Raw genomic sequence first — 17,997 nt, 5'->3', positions numbered from 1 at the left:
ATCACAATGGATCCTGGAGAAATCCAGATCATAAATACCTACTGCAAGAACCTGGAAAACACAGAAAAAATGAACAGATTCCTGCATACATATGAATTACCAAAACTGAATCAAGAAGATATAGAAATTCTAAATTACCCAATATAAGTCAATGAAATTAAAAATGTAATTACAAATTTGCCAACAAAGAACAGCCCAAGTCCAGTTGGCTTCACTGCGTAATACTATAAGAAATTAAGAGAAGACCTAATACCAATTCTTTTTAAACACTTTAATAAAATAAAAAGGGAAACAATACTCCCAAAATCATTCCTACAAGCAAGTATTACCCTGATATCAAGACAAGAGAAGGACCCAAGCAAAAAAGAAAACTATACAGGCCAATCACCCTAATGAACACAGACACAAAAATTCTCAAAAAGATACCAGCAAACAGAATTCAGCAAATCATCAGGAAGATTATACACCATGACTCAGAAGGAATTATCCGTAGGATGCAAGGATGGTTCAACACGTGCAAATCAATAAATGTAATACACCATGTCAACAAAGCCGAAGACAAAAATCACATGATCACTCAGTAGATGCAGAAAAAGCATTTGACAAAGTCCAACACCTATTTGTGATTTTAAAAACCCTACAGAAAATTGAAATAGATGATCCTCATCTCAATATGATAAAAGACATGTATGATAAGCCAACAGCCAACATAATATTAATCACTCAGAAACTGAAAGCTTTCACTCTAAAATCATGAACAAGACAAGCATGTGTACTATCACCACTCCTATTCGATATAGTTCTGGAAACATTAGCCAGAGCAATTAGACAAGAGAAAGAAATAAAAAGAATAAAGATAGAACAGGAAGAAGTTAAAGTATCATTATTTGCAGATGACATGATCTTCTGTATAGAAGAAAAACCTCCCAAAACCCAAAACCTCCACCAAAAAACTCCTAGAGTTAATAAACAAATTCAGTAGCATAGCTGGTTACAAAGTCAACATTCTAAAATAAATACCTTCCTGTACACAAGTAACAAACTCACTGAGAATGAAATTAGGGAAGAAATACTTTTCAATATAGCATCAAAAAATTGAAATATTTATGAATCAATCTAACAAAGGAAGTAAAGGACCTTTACACTGCAAACTATAGTGTGCTTAAGAAGGACTGTACTATATCCCTAAAATGTACCAATAAACTCAAAGCGGAAAAAAAAAAAAGGAGATCAAAGAAGATACCAGAAAATGGAAAGATATTCCTTGCTTTTAGGTAGCAAGAACCAATATAGTTAAAATGGCCATACTCTCGAAAAACTGGATTTCAACCTGCCAAACATTAAAAGTAGACCCTTACTTTTCACCATGCACTAAACTAAAATCCAACTGGATTAAAGATCTAAATATTTAAAAAGAGTCACTAAATTTTCTGGAAGATAAGTTAAGCAGAGCTCTTGAAGACATTGGCATAGGAAAAGACTTTATGAACAAATCCTCAGTAGCATGGGAACTAGCAGAATTCATCAAGAACTGGGATCTTATCTTATTAAAAAGCTTCTGCACTGCAAAAGAAACCATCAACAGAACTAAGAGACAACCTACAATGTGGGAAAAAAAATTTTACGAGCTGCTCCTCAGACAAAGGACTATTATCTAGCATATATAAAGAACACAAAACAATCAGCCCCCCCAAATATAAAGACCCAATTCAAAAATGGGCATCTGAAATGTACAGACATTTCTCAGACAAAGAAGTAAAAGCAGCAGTAAATATATGAAAAAATGTTCCACATCACTGGTCATTCGAGAGATGCAGATGAAAACAACACTGAGATTCTACCTCACCGCACAAAGAGTGGCTGCTATCAAGAAATCATATAATAACACATGTTGGTGGGGTTGTGGGGAGAAAGGAACCCTTCTCCATTACTGGTAGAAGTGCAGACTGGTACAAACACTATAGAAATCAATATGGAGATATCTCAAAGAGCTGAGACTAGAGGTTCCATTTGACCCAGCCATCCCTCTGCTGGGTATCTTTCCAAAAGAATTAAAACAATCATAAAACAGTGATATATACACACCTATGTTTATAGCGGCACAGTTTGTAATAGCTAAAACTTGGAAACAGCCCATTTGCCCATCAGTTGGAAACTGCATAAAGATGTGGTTTTTCTATAAAATGGAATACTACTTAGCCATAAAGAATGAGAAATTAGAGTCATTCATAGGAAAATGGATACATATTGAGGATATACTCCTAAATGAAATAAATAAGGCACACATGTGTAAATACCAAATAGTTTCTCTGGTGTGAAAAACTATAATAGAACATAAGATCCTAATGATATAATTGACAATGTGAAATAGGAAGAAAAGTGCTAAAGGTGTAGGGAAAGTGGGAAGGATAGGGGAAAGGTAAGAAGGGAAAGAAAAAATATGAGAAAATGAAAAAAATGGAAATAAAGTGTTTTTAAATGGGGATGGGAGGAGGGGGTGAAGGCAGGGTAGGGACAAGGGGAGAAATGAGGACCAAGACCTGTCATGTAAAGGTACAAGGTCCCAATAATGAATGTAACTGTATTGTATACCTAAAATGTACCAATAAACTCAATGAGAAAAAAAATGGCCATACTCTCAAAATTGCAATACAAATTTAGTGCAATCCCAATTAAAATGCTATTATCATACTTCACAGAATTAGAGAAAGCATTCCTATAATTTGTTTGAAACAGGAAGAAACCTAGAATAGCAAAAATAATTCTGGGCAACATAGACAATCAGGGGGCATGACTGTCTCAGACTTGAAATTATACTACAGTGCTACAGTGATGAAAACAGAATGGTACTGGAAAAAAAAGACCTGAGGATCAATGCAACAGACTAGAAGAGGCAGAAACTACCCCCAAAAAACTCAGTCATCTTATCTTTGACAAAGGGGCCAAAAGATAGTCTCTTTAATATGTGATGCTGGAAAAACTGGCTTTCTACATGCCAAAGACTAAAACTAGACCCATGTCTCTCACCATGCACTAAATTAAAATAAAAATGGATTAAAGATCTAAATATTAAAACAGAAACAGTAAATCTGCTGGAAGAATGGGGAGAACTCTTGAGGACATTGGAGTAGGCAAAGACTTCATGAACAAAACCCAGACCACACGGAATAATACAAAGAATCAACAACTGTGATTTTATCCTGTTAAATAATTTTTGCACCACAAAAGAAATCACCAACAGAGTGAAAAGACAACCCACAGAGTGGGAAAAATTCTACCCAATAGTCCCTCAAAAGAAGGACTAGTATCTAGAACATACAAAGAATTGAGAAAAGAATTGATCCTCTCAAATTTAAAGACCCAATCCAAAAGTAGGCATCTGAAGTGAATAGACACTTCTCAGATGAAGAACTAGAAATGGCAAATAAATACATGAAAAAACACTCAGCAAGTTAAAACAACACTGAGATATCATCTCACTCCAGAAAGAATGGCTAATATCAAAAAATCAACCAACAACAAATGCTCACAGACATGTGGGAGAAAAGAACCCTTCTCCACTCTTGGTGGGAGTAGACTGTTGCAACCAATCTGGAAGTCAGTGTGGAGATTCCTTTAAAAACTAAGATTACAGGTCCCATTTGACCCAGGTAGTCTCATTCTGGGTATCTTCCCCCCAAATTGAAAGCATCATACTATAATGATATATACACACTCATGTTTACAGTGACACAATTTGTAATAGCTAAAACTTGCAAACATCCCAAATGCCCACCAGCTGTTGAATGGATAAAAAAAGGTGTGTTTTTTTTTTTTTGTTTTGTTTTTGGTGTTTTTGCTTTTTTTCTAAATGTGCCCAGGTGGGCTTAAGGCTGCCAGGCTGCACACAAATCTACAGCAACAAGGGCTTCTCCTATTCCATCTACATGTGTACAGGGGAAGAGAGAGGACAGGAGAAAGGAGAGATGGGGAGAAAATATACCCTTCTTCCCCCTTAAAAAAAATCCCACCACAAGGAAATCTATGTGCCAAGCACAATGGAAGAATGTGCTCCCTAAGCAGATGGTTATGCATAGGCTAATATTTTGCTGGTTTTCCTTAGAGATCTATTTTGAAAAAGTTAAAAAAGACAAGATATTCATCAAGCTGTATAATTATGAGTTGTGTTATTTGCTCTATGTAGGTTTGTTATTGCTGTTATCTTGTGGTGCTAAGGATTCAACCTAGGGCCTTGTGCATGATAGGAAAGGGCTCCACCACTGAGCTACTTCCCCAGGCTTTGTAGGTTTTATTTAATAAAAATACATTTAAAAATTTGGAGAAAATTACTACAGAGGTAGTTTTGTTTCTATGTGAATCTTGCCCTGTACTGGGGATTTGTTGGGGTTCTAAACTAGAAGGGAATAAATCAACAATCTGCTTTCTGAAAAATGTATGCAAATAGTGGAAAATAACACATTTAAACTATTAAAAAGTTTGATAACTTTGATCTTTTGAGTTTGAAAAAGTATTTTTTACTATATTTTAATTTTGATTTTCCAAAGTAAAGATCATGTTGCCTAATTGGAGCTTCTACTGTTCTCTGAAAAATGTGAATGAGGGCTGGGATTTAGCTCAGTGGTGCCACCACCTTTCTTACATGTGCAAGGTCCTGAGTTTGATCCCTGATACATCATCATCATCATCATCATCATCATCATCATCATGACGACGACGATGATGATGATAAATTACTAGTGTGTTCTCTGCTTAGCTGAATTTTGACTTCTTTCACCTTTTCTTTGTTGATCTTCATATTTTAAATGGTTTTGTGCCAATTAAAAATTCTCTTTGAGCCGAGCATGGTGTGCATGCCTGTGATCCCAGCACTTGGGAGGCTGACGCAGGAGGATCACTGTGAGTTTGAGACCAGCCTGGGCTACATAGTGAGTTTCAGGTCAGTCTCAACTACATAGTGAGACCCTGTCTCAAAAAAACAAACAAAAAATTTCTTTTTGTATGTTTCCAATTTTTGAAAAATTCTACAGTGGTTCCATTGTTCATTGGCCTAAAATGGAAGATTACAAGAAATAGGAGTACCTAAATTTACCTGCAATTTTTTTTCTATAAAACTAAAGCTAATTTCTTAATCTCTGAGAAATACGTTTTAGAATATCCATAGTAAAGATGTAGACAGCATAGATTGTAATCATACAGATCAAACAGATTTCAGATTTCTATTATTTCATACTGACTTTCAGCTTGGAATTTGGCTGTGCAATTTGACAAAGACCCAGTGATAATGAGAGAATTTTTCATGCTTTCTTATAAGGTAATTCTTTTCTAATAATTATTTCATTTATGGGCAATAACAAGAATATGACCATGATGGCTATAGTAAAGAGCTATAAATAGCATAAATATATAATAAATACAGCCAATCTTTTAATCTTTTAAAGTAGGAACTTTTAATATATGTCTAAGCAGAGATAACCTAAGGAAAATCTGTCCCTGTAGGGCATAATGTAAGACTGTGCAGTGGATTAGAGAAATCAAAAGCAAAAACAACACTGACATTTCATCTTATTCCAGTAAGAATGGCTATCACCAGGAACTCAGAAAACAAAAGCTAGCAAGGTTGTAGGGGGGAAAGAACCCTTCTACACTGTTGGTGAGAATGTAAACTAATACAACCACTATGAAAATCGGTATGAAGATGCCTCAAATAACTAAAATAGAAGTTTCATTTGACCCTATTATACCACTTCTGAGTATTTTCCCAAGAGTTAAAGATATATTACAGTGATATGTGTGCACCAATGTTTACAGCCACGCAATATTTTAATAGCTAAATCTTGGAAGTGACCTATAGGCCCATCAACAGATGAGTCATTAAAGAAAATCTTGAAAAATGGAAATAAAGTGTTTGTAAATGGGGAGCGGAGGAGGGGATGAAGGGAGGGCATGGACAAGGGGAAAAAATGAGAACCAAGACCTGTCGTGTAAAGGTACAAGATCCCAACAATGAACGTAATTGTACTGTATACCTTAAATGTACCAATAAACTCAATAAAAGAAAAAAAAAAGAAAATCTTGTACATATACACAACGGCATACTACTGAGCCATAAAGAAGGATAAATTTCAGTCATTTGTAATGAAATGGATGCACCTTGAGACCATAATTCTAAGCAAAATAAATCACAGAAGGTTAAATATTGTGTGGTTCCCCTTATATGAAAAATCCACAATATAAATAATTTAAAGAGTAGAATAAAATTACATGATAGGAAACAAGGATGCAGGCATTGTGAAGATGTGAAGGGGATATAGGGATAGAGGAAACAGAAGGGTAGGGAGAGGAAAGTGAAGTAAAAATGATTATGATGCTATATGTATATTTACCAGTTCCCCAAGATGAATGTATTATGTATTGCAAACATATACTAATAAAAAAGAATGTATGATATATCTTCTTAGAGTAAAATAGCACATTCATCACATAACCTAAAATTCAACCATTACAAAATAACTCCTTTGCTTTTGAAGTGATTTGATTTCATTTTCCCAGTTTTATATTAAAATGTAAATATCTTTTGGATGGAAGTACTTTAAGAAGTTGTCAGTTGCTAACATATTAGGAAAAGTGAAAGAATAAATTTATGAGAATAGAGAATAAAGTGGGTGAGGTAGTGCATGTCTGTAATCCCATGTACTTGGGAGGCTGAAGCAGGACTGAAAGTTTAAGGCCAGCTTGTGCAACTTAGTAAGACCCTATCTTGAAATACAAAAAATAAAAAGGACTAGGAATTAGCTGCTTACTAGAGTACTTGCCTAGCATGCACAAGGCCTTGGGTTTATATAGAATAAATATCTGTAAACAGATCTGATTAAAACATAAAAAGCATAGGCCTCCTTTATAACTTTTCCTAATACAGGTTCCATGTGTAAGTATTTTTGAGCTTGCTATTCACTTATAAGAATTTAAAAATAATTGTTTACCCTCCAAGTTAGAATAAAAGGGGAGGGGCTAGAGAATATCCTTCATATGCATTTAGAAGTTCACAGTCTGATAGGTTGAGATCAGTTAACTGTTTAGAATTTTAAATCTGGAAAGAAAAGTGATAATCTAGCATAAGTCCCTCACCTTACTTAAGAGTTAACCCAAGACCTAAAAAGATTGGTTATTTTGAAATACTATTAATTCAGTTATAGTGATGGTTGCAATCACTAAATTTTGGGGGAGATTAAGAAATAATCTTTGCAAATTAAATATAATTGCCATTTTAATTAGGTAAAATAAATCAGTTTAATTTTTGAATCTGTGATAACCCTTGTAGGATTGGAATATAAGAATCCAACTCGCCTAGAGTTTTGTGGTAGTACAAAGCTGGAAGTTTTTGTTTTACTAAAACTAGAGGATAAGGTTTAATGGTGAAATTATGCCTAATGCCTGTCAAGATTTGACATTGTCTCTTTCATCTATGACACTATATGTACTAATTTTGGCTCTATTCAATACAAAGCGAAATATATGTGCCAGAGGGAAAATCACTTAGAAATGATAGTATACATCTAGAAGAAAATCACTAGATAGAAATACAGGCGCAAGCAGTGCATGTAACTGGGAAAAATAGGAAACTGTGAATAAGTTAAGGAAGGTGGTAAAAACAATGGAAAGTAATACAAAATTAAACTGTAAATCAGTGTTATAGTATATATAATTTTTATGGTGACTTGTGCTTTCCAAGCAGTATTTTTCTCATTCAGACAGGATGTTGCTGATTTTCATTCTAATTGTGTTTACCTGACAGAATTCTAACTATTCAATCATTTCTGGTTATTTTTTTGTCAGCTGTGCCAGTTTTGCCATTCTGACCGATTAATTTTGATTGCACAGGAAGCATGTCTACTTATGGCAGCTGCACTTGACCTAGAGCAAGGGAGAAAAGCTTCAACAACTGCTGAACAGGTAAAGATGCAAACTTCAAAGGCAGAATAAGAATTAAGTGTGCCTTACTAAGTCCTTGACTTAGAAAAGAGTGTTCCAGGAGAATGTTCATAAGTTGGATTCGCTCCTAAATCCAACAACGTGAATCTTACACACCTTTGACACATATAATACAATGTAAAGCACACACAAAATACTGTAAATAAACTATTTTTACTTTTATGGTTACCTTAAAATGGATGCTACAGTACAGTACAATTATAAATAAACCACTTTTACAATCACCTTAAAATGATAGGGAAGACGTGAGCTACTTCGCGATTTGTCTGCATTTACAATATAATGCAAACTCAAATGATTGTAAGCCAGGGACTCAATGTATTTGATATGTTTGTGTTCCCTCTTACAGTTCTTTTTTATTCTCTTTAGAGAATCTTTTCCTTCATTCTAGCAGCAGCTTGATTTCAAAGGTTTGTAGTGGCTAATTCCTTGCTACACAAAGCCTCCATTTGGCTTAGCCTCTTCTTTTAAAAGGATTAAACACCATCTTTTTAAAAAAATGCTCATTTCCATAGACTATTCTTTCCTAGTCTGTTTTAATAGTCTTTATATCCATTTTCTCATGATTATATATGGCCTGTAGGAATGTTTCCCCTACTTTTGTTGCCTTTTGCACATTTTTTCTATGGAAAAATTCATTTCTGTAGCTTTGGTAGCCATCTGAAATTTTTTATTTATCTTGTTTTTCTTCACTCAATCGTGTTTGCTATTTTTGTCTTATGTCCTTATAAATCTCATCAACTCTATTTTAACAAGAAGACAGAATTCCTTACCTTTGCCTTAATTTCTTTCTTAGTTTCTTAAAACATACCTCTTTTAGGAGCTACCAGCATCGCCTTATGCTATACACCAGATTATTGATTTGTTTTCAACTCTTTACCTTTCTTCTTTCAAGCTAAGAAAACATTTTCCAAATTAGACAACTAGGTTTTTTAAAATGATGTTTAAAGCTTTAGATCCTCTTTCTGCTTTTTTTATCTGGACAAAAACAAAACAAAACAAAACAAAAACAACAATGACAACAAAAAAACCAAAAACTTCCTAAATTCCCATACTTGTCAGCATTTCTTCTCTTCAACTGGTATAAAATCCACTTTACTCTTTATCCTTATCTTCCTATTAATCTTTTATTTCATATTATTCTTTAGACTTAAACTCCTGCCAGATCTCTCCCAATATTTCCTTTCTTTCCCCTTCCCTTGTTGAGTTTAGCTAAAAAACATTTGAACACCAAGAAATATTCTAGGTATGGAGTATACAGACATAAAGAAGACAAAGCCCTTTTTTGTGGTTTTGTAAAGGGGTCCCTTTGAAGAAGTCTTTTCATTTAAAAGAAAAAATGAGAAAAGAATCTATATGCCACAGAGCAAAAGAAAACAAACAAAAATCACTTCTGCTTTAAAAAAATTAAATGTCATACAAGTAGATATTAATAAAGAAAATATTAAAAAGCATTCCTCTTGTTTTTATGAAAAAGTAAAACAAAATTTCATAACAAAATAAAGAATAACAATAACTGTTAACATTTAATATACTGTATATCATGACTTTAAAAGAATGTAGAAAATATTACTCAAAATAGAAACTATACACAAAGAGACTCTTACAAATGAGAAACAAACAGATGAAAGCACAAAATTTTTTCTTCACCAGGCGTGTGTGGCCTTTAATCCCAGCACGTGGGAGGCTGAGGCAGGAGGATAGCCATGACTTCAAAGCCTTCCTGGACTACATAGTGAGTTTAAGGCCAGGCTGAACTACATAGTGAGACCCTGTCTCAACAAAACAAAACAAAACAAAAATTTTCTCTTCAGTGAACTAAAAAACCTCATAGTGTAAATAAAACAAATGAACAGATAAAGGTAAAAGTAATTTAATTATCAGTAGAAATTTTGCTTTACTAAAAAATAGTAATTTCTTATCCTTATATTGTACTTTTAACTTTTCAAAAATTCCTCCTTTTAAAAAAATCTTCCTTTCTAGTTCATAGTCCTAAGTTTCTTAAACTGTTTTTCAGTGAATAGAGCTCAAATTCATGAGTGAGAGAAATTTCACAAAGTGTTAAGCATGGTCCTTTATGTTTCCTAAGAACTCTCTTACCTAAACCCTTCTGTAATCTTTGATTTTGAAAGAGTAGCTAGATACTGGAAGATATACTTCTTTCTGCTTTTCATCACGTAAGTGTGGTCCTTGTGAATTACATTGTGGTGATGTAGTGCTCTAAAGAATATTTGTTCAGTTCTATTATATACGTCTTTACCTCATTCTCTAAACTCTCATAAATTGAAGGATTTCCAAATTAAATGATGAGAGAGTATAGATAGACTGCACAGTGTTATCAAACAATGTCTCCACCCTTCAAATAAGAGTTTGGGGGAAATTTCTGTAATTTGTGAAGGAATCACATTTTTTTTCCTAGAACAGCTGTGAAAACTACCGCAAACTGGCTACATCAGACCCAAGGCCTGTTTTTTTTTTGTGGTCTGAGAGCTAAAACTTGATTTAATATGTGTAAAATGTAAATAAAAATATATGAAAGTGAGTCTGTATGGCTGTCAAAGCCTAAAATATTTACTGTCTGATGTGTCACTGAAAAAGTGTCTGGACCCCCACACTAGATGTGTGTTGGGGGGTGGTGGGGATTAAACCCAAGGCCTTGCCTTGAGTTACATTCCTGGCTTTTTAATGTTGAGTTGGTGTCTTGCTAAATTGCCCAAGCTAATCTCAAACTTATCATTCTTCTGCTTTACCCTCCTGAGTAGATGGAAGTACAAGAATCCACCACCACACTTGGCTTATTTATAAACAGAATTATTGATGTATAATTTGTGTACTTTATAATTCACTCATTTTTGGGGGGCAGTGCTGGGGATTTAACCTGGAATTTCATGCATGCTAGGCAAACACGCTACCACTGAGCTACACCCTTGGCCCGAATTCACCTACTTACATGTACACTGTAATGGTTTTAAAAATATTCAGAAATGTGCAACTAGAATTTAGAACATTTCAATTTTAGAATATTTTTACACATTCTAAACATAACTCTTTACCTATTAGCAGTTACTCTTCATTCCTGCCATCAGCCCTAGGCAGTCATTGATCTACTTTCTGTCTGAATAGTTTTACATGTTCTAGGTATTTTATGTAAATATCATCATGTAGTTTTTAATCTTTTCTAATTGGCTTCTTCTATAAATTCTAAAATAATGCTTTCAAAGTTCTCCATGTTGTAGCATATATCAGTAAGTATTTGGTACCCTTTTATGGCTTAGTAACATTCCACTGCCTGGATATATCACATTTTATTCACCTATTATCCATTCATGTGTACTTCAGTTGTTTCCAGTTTTCAGCTATTTTGAATAGTGTGGTGGTAAACATTCATGTACAAAATTTTCTATGGTATATGTTTTCGTTTAAAATCTATACATAGGAATTGGCTTGGTGTAATGTTCTGTGGATGTCTTTTGGTTCCCTATGGATGTCTATTAGGTCTAGCATGTTTATAGTGTTAAGTATTCTATATCCATGATGATTTTCTGTTTAGTTCTTCTATCCATTACTTACATCAGGGTATCAAAGTCTTCAAATTTTATTGTTCAACTGTCTGTTTCTTCCTTCAATTTTTTCATTTTTACTTTGTGTAATTTGGGCTCCATTGTTAGTTGCATATGTGTTTATAATTCCTAGACCTTCCAGATGGAATAGTCTTTACTATTACAAAATTTCTCTTTACTCTAGTAATATATTTTGTTTTAAACTCTATTTTTGTAGTTGGGTGTGGTGGTACATGCCTATAATCCCATCCTTCAGGAGGCTGAGGCAAAAGGATCATCTCAAGTTCCAGGCCAGCCTGGGTTACATAATAAGTTCAAGGCCAGCTTGAATATATAATAAGACCCTGTCTAAAACAAAAGCAAAAAAAACCCTCTCTATTTTTGTCTTATATTAATAGTGTTATTCCAACATTCTTATAGTTGATGTTTCCACAGCATCTTTTTAAGTTTGTTTTGTTTTGTTGAGACAGGGTCTCACTATATATGTAGTTCAGGTTTATTTTAATTCACTGTGTAGACCAGGCTGGCCTTGAACTCACAGCAATCCTCCTGCTTCAGCCTCTCAAGTGCTGGGATTACAGGCATGTGCCACTGCACCTGGCATCCATAGCACCACTTTTTTCATCTTTTTACATTCAATTTATTATCTTTGGATGTGATACTTATTTCCTGTAGATATAATATAGTTGGTCTATTTTTTACTATACAATGTCACATTCTTTGCTCTTATGTTGTCTAATCCAGTTACATTAAATATTATTTTCATGACCAGATGTAGTTCTGCCATTTTGCTTTCTAGTTTCTGTGTCTCACGTTTTTAAATTTTTATCTTTATTAGTAATGTTTGTAGTACATAATGATCACATTCATTGTGGGGAATTGGTGACATGTATGTAACCCATCTTAATTCTTTTTACACCCCTCCCCCTTCCTCTATCTCTAGATCTCCTTCTCATTTGTAAAATGTCTGCCTCCCATTTTACTATTATCTATCCTTTATTTTGCTCTTAATTTATTTATATTTTGGATTTCTCATATAAGAGAAACCATGCCACATTTAAGCTTGTGTGTCTGATTTGTTTCACTTAACATTATGGTTTCACGGTGCATTCATTTTCCAACAAAGGACTCAAATTTATCCTTTTTTATAGCAAAGCAGTACTCCTTTGTATATAAATACCATATTTTCTTTATCCATTCATCTGTTGATGGACATATAGGCTGTTTCCAAGGTTTTGCTGTTGTTAATTTTACTACTATAAACATGGGTATGATGTTTTCCTCCTTTCTTTTGCATTGAGTGTTTTCTACTGTAAAATTTTAGTGTTTTTTTTTTAAAAACAACTTTTGCACAAACTTTTTTGTAATTTTTTTTTGTGGTACTGGGGATCAAACTTTGGTCCTTGCACTTGTGAGGCAGGCACCGGACCCACTGAGCTAAATCCCCAGCTCCCTGTAATGTTTTCTTAATAGGTGCTATATGGCTTACAATATAGATCTTAATTTATTTGAATTCACATCAGATTAAAAATTCAATTCCAGTGAGATAAAGAAATATTATTCCTATTAGTTCTGATCCCCCATCTTCTTTTTATTCTGGTTTCTTATATATGTCACATCTATATATGTTCTAAATGCAATATGTTTTATAGAATCACAATATAATTTTATGTGATTTAAAGAATCTGAGAGGAGAAAGGAGGGCATATATATTATAGTTTGTTATATTAACCATTTTAGTAAGTTGTTGGTTTTGTCCATGAGCCCGCTCGTGGAACAAGTTTGGGAGCTCAGACTGGGAGGGCAATGCGTGGAATCACAAGGCAGACTCTGGGGAGGTTTCTGGAACACTTCCCCTTTATTCAGGAAATGCACAGGCTTATATAGGGAACCATGGGGGAGGAGCATGGGAGGAACATTTAACATTTGGCGATATTTTATTGGCCAGGCAGGAGTGATTTTTCTTGGACTAGGCAGAGTCACTGACTAGGGGCGAAGGTGTAGCCTGTTGGACCCAGCATCTACGCACTTAGATGAGTTAGCTCAGCCTTAGCAAGGTCTCCAAGTTAGCTCAGGAGACAGGAGTGTGACACACCTGGCCCAGCCAGGCTTGAACTTCCCCCACAGTAAATAGTAAATACTATTTCTGCATCTTTGCATTTCTTCGTATGGAATCAACTTACCATATGGTCACATTTCCTTACTCAAAAATAGCTTTATTCCCACCTGCCTCTTGTGCTGTTATTGCCATATATATTACATTTCTATATATCAGAGGCCCAGTAATATAACAGTATATAAGTACATAGGTGTATATTATACAATTGCTTTTTTTATGCTGGGGATTGAATCCAGGTCCTCGTACAAGCTAAGCACATATTCAAAAAATAAGGTATGCTCCTACCCTCACAACTGATTTTTGAAACAAGAGAATAAAACATTATGCATCTATACTGTCTTTGAGTTTTACACAGTTGCTCTTACTTTTTATTCTTTCTTTTCATCTGAATTAAAGATTATTGTTTGGGGTCACTTGTTTTCAGCCTGAAAGAATTTCTCTTAGCAACAAATTTTCTCAGCTCTTGTTTATCTGAGAATGTCTTTATTTGGGTTTTTCTTTGTTTTAGTTTCTTTTTTTGTTTTTGAAGTATTGGGTCTTGAACCCAGTGCCTTCACACTGAGCTACATCTTCAGTCTGTTTTTTCTTTTTTCTTTTGAGACAGGGTTTTGTTAAGTTGCCCAGGCTGGGTTTAAATTTAGATCCTCCTACCTTTGCCACCCAAAGCAGTTATGAGATTACAGGCTTGCAACATCATAGACTTCAGTTCTGATAATTAGTTTTGATGGATAAACATTATTTATGGACTGTTATTTTTCTTTCACCACTTGGAGGGTTCTTTTTTAGTACTGAAGGTTCATCCTAGGGCCTCCCACATACTAGGCAAGCATTCTACACTGGCCTATATCCCTAGTCTTTATCACATTCAATACATCATTCCACTACCTTCTTATCACCACTATTTTAATGAGAAGTCAGCTGTTAATATTAATTAGGTTCCTTTGTATCTGTTAAGACATTTTCTCTTAATATTTTCTAATTTTTGTCTTTCCTGTACTGTATTGGCTATAATGTATGTTGATTGAATCTCTGTGTTTATTATGTCTAGAGTTTGTTGAGTCTTGTGGAAGTGTAGATGAATACTTTTAATCAAAACTGGGGAGGTTTCCACCAAATAAAAAAATTTCTGCTCTTGCTCTCTTTTATACTTCTGATAATCCATTTTTATATCCCATTTTTGGTGTGCTTCTTGGTGTCCCACATTTTACTGATGTTTTGTTTATTTTTCTTATTCTGTTTTCTATAGTTCAAAAATCTCTATTAATTTTTCTTCATGTTTTCTGGTTGCTTCTGCCAACTCATTCTAATATTGATTCATTCTCATGAAGTTTTACTTTTTATTGTATTTTTTTACTCTAGAACTTCTATTCAATATTTATCACTTCTATCTATTTAAAACACTATATATGATGACCATTGTTATTATATCTTCCTTCTTTTAGAGTTATTTCATTTAGTTATTGGAACATATTTAAAGTAGCTTCTTTTAAAATACGCATGTGCTCACATATGTAAATATCAAATAATTTCCTTGGTGTGAAAAACTATAAATACTATATTGAAGAGTTTATTCACTGTGAACATATTTTGGGCTGCTTCTTGATTTTAATTTAATTCATATGGTTTAAAGGTGATACATTAATGAATACCACAAGTGGTCAATTTGTAAATTGTGCTTCATCCTATTGTGTTGCTGATTGTCTCAATGGGGCCAAAGGATTGTGATTGATTTAATGAGTTGTCTTCTCTGATATTAAGAAAATGAGAATGTCTATGAGTCACTAGAGACTCAAAAGCTAAAGCTCAATTATACCAGGAAGATTTAAGTAATAACCCAGAAATTAAACCAAGGAAAACTCAACAACAAAAATAAAAAGGAGAAAATATTTCAGCAAGACACAAAGACAGACTTCCAGTTCACCAATGGCAAACAGTAGGACAAATGAGGATGAAAAGTCTGATAGTGAACCACCAGGACACCCTGAATTCAAAGCACAGGAAGTAACAAAACAGATCAATCAGGCTCTAGACAAATTCAAAACAGAAATAATTCCCCAGATAACCATAGAGATGGTGAGCAAAATGAAAGTCATGATTCGAGACTCTGCAACAGAAACTGACAAAAACATAGATGAGCTCAGGACCATTATACAAGCCATGAAGGCCCAGCATAAGAAAGAAATAGAAACAATGAATGCCCAACATAGGAAATAAATGGAATCCATAAAACAGATTCAAACAGATATCCAGGAGATTAAAAACTCTACTGAAAGTGTTCATAGCAGAAAAAGCAATGTGAATATAGGATCTTAGATATAGAAGATAGGATTGCAGTCAGTGATGGTGAAAAGAGAGATCTCTTAAAATCTCTAAGGGACCATGAGAAAATGATCCAACAACTCCTAGATGATGCAAAGAAGAATAATGTAAGAATGATAGAATCCATGAAGTAGCAGGAGAAAATACAAATGACTTTAAAAAGCTGTTCACAGAATTAATGACAGAAAACTTCCCAAACAGAAGGGAAGAATTTCACATACAGATAAGTGAGACATATAGAACTCCAACTAGCCATGATAAAAAAACTACACATAGACATATAATAATCAAGATCCCAGAAACCCAACAGGAAAAACAAAATACTACAAGCAGTAAGAGAAAAGAAACAAATCACATGCAAAGGAAAGCCCATCAGAATCACAGCAGACTTTTCAATACAAACCCTCAGGTCAAGGAGAGCCTGGAGTGAGGTATTTCAAGGCCTAAAAGAAAACAACATCCAACCTAGACTGATGTATCCTGCAAAACTCTCTTTCAAAATGGATGGGGAAAAAAGATGCTGCCATGACAAAGAACACCAGAGAAAACTCATGATACCAAACCAGCACTACTAGGAATTCTAAACAATATCCTAGAAAAAGACAATGAAGGTGACAACACCATGAGGTTCAACAAACCAAATCAAATAGGAAAGGCAAGAAACGAAAAGGAGGGGGGGGGAAGTAAAGAGAGTCAACAAAAGAAAAATAACACGACAATAATAAGTCAGTACATATCAGTTATAACTATCAATGTCAATGGCCTCAATTCATCAATCAAGAGAAATAGACTGGCAGAATGGACTAAGAAGCAAAATCCAACAATATGTTGTATACAAGAAACACCTAGAGAACCACGCCTGCTCCGACCCAGCAGCCATCGCTCAAGCACCGGGAAGCCATAGCTCAAGCGCCGGGAAAGTAGGCCGGGCCCCGATCCACCGCGGGAAGGAGAACCACGCCTGATCCCGACAAAGCAGCCATCGCTCAAGCTCCAGGAAGGTAGTCGCGTGGGCGCCCCTGAACCCCCATAAGCCCCCGCCCGCACTCTCAGATCTCCTGCCTGTGCAAGTCTTTGGACCCACTCTGCCAAGACAGAGGTGGTCATCAAGGGTATTTTTCTGAGGACCGAGGTCAGAGCGTCATGGGGTTCAGCAATCAGCTAACTGAGATCAGGGGTCTTGCATCCTCACTCTGTCTGAGCCATTAAATGGTAAATATACTATATTGAAAAGTTTGTTCACTGCAGACATGTTCTGGACTGCTTCTCTATTTCAATTTAATTCAAATGATTTAAGGGTGATAGACTAGTGACTACCACAGGTGGTCAGTTTCCAAGTTGTGCTTGATCTAAATGTGTTGCTGATTGTATCAGTTGGGGTAAAGCATTGCCATTGATTTGATGAGCTGTTTTCTCTGATGTTATGAAGATGAGAATGTCTGTGGGTCATTAGAAACACAGAAGCTAGGGTGCAACTGTATCAGGAAGATTTGGGTGATAATCCAGAGATTAAACCAAGGACAGTCCGACAACAAAAAATGAGAAAACACTTAAGCAAGACAACTGTGGGTCAAGAAACACAGAAGCTAGGGTGCAACTGTATCAGGAAGATTTGGGTGATAATCCAGAGATTAAACCAAGGACAGTCCGACAACAAAAAATGAGAAAACACTTAAGCAAGACACAAGGACAGACTTCCAGTTTTCAAATGGCAAACAGTAGGGCAAATGAGGATGAAAAGGCTGACAGTGAACCACCAGGACACCCTGAACTCAAAGCACAGGAAGTAACAAAACAGATCAATCAGGCTCTAGAAAAATTTAAAACAGAAATAATTTCCCAGATAACCACAGAGATAGTGAGCAAAATGGAAATCGTGATTCAAGACTCTAGAGCAGAAACTGACAAAAAAATAGATGAGCTCAGGACCATGATAGAAGCCATGAAGGCCCAGCATAAGAAAGAAATGGAAAAAATAAATGCCCAACATAGGAAAGAAATGGAATCCAT

General features: G+C 34.9%; 1 protein-coding gene across 1 annotated transcript in view; it reads left to right on the top strand.

Moving 5' to 3' along the window:
* The window catches only part of Tex11 (testis expressed 11), a 478,576-nt gene that overhangs the window by 372,688 nt on the left and 87,891 nt on the right, over window positions 1-17,997 (top strand). The window contains exons 23-24 of the mRNA XM_033760433.1: window positions 5,241-5,311; window positions 7,879-7,950. Coding sequence (XP_033616324.1) covers window positions 5,241-5,311; window positions 7,879-7,950 — 143 coding nt within the window. The remainder of the gene's footprint in view (window positions 1-5,240; window positions 5,312-7,878; window positions 7,951-17,997) is intronic.

The sequence above is a fragment of the Fukomys damarensis genome, unplaced genomic scaffold (genome assembly GCF_012274545.1).
Source record: "Fukomys damarensis isolate Sample0158 unplaced genomic scaffold, DMR_v1.0_HiC HiC_scaffold_39, whole genome shotgun sequence".
Classification (NCBI taxonomy): Eukaryota; Metazoa; Chordata; class Mammalia; order Rodentia; family Bathyergidae; genus Fukomys; species Fukomys damarensis.
Note: the sequence above shows the minus strand (reverse complement) of the source record. Positions and strands in the feature narration are given on the sequence as shown.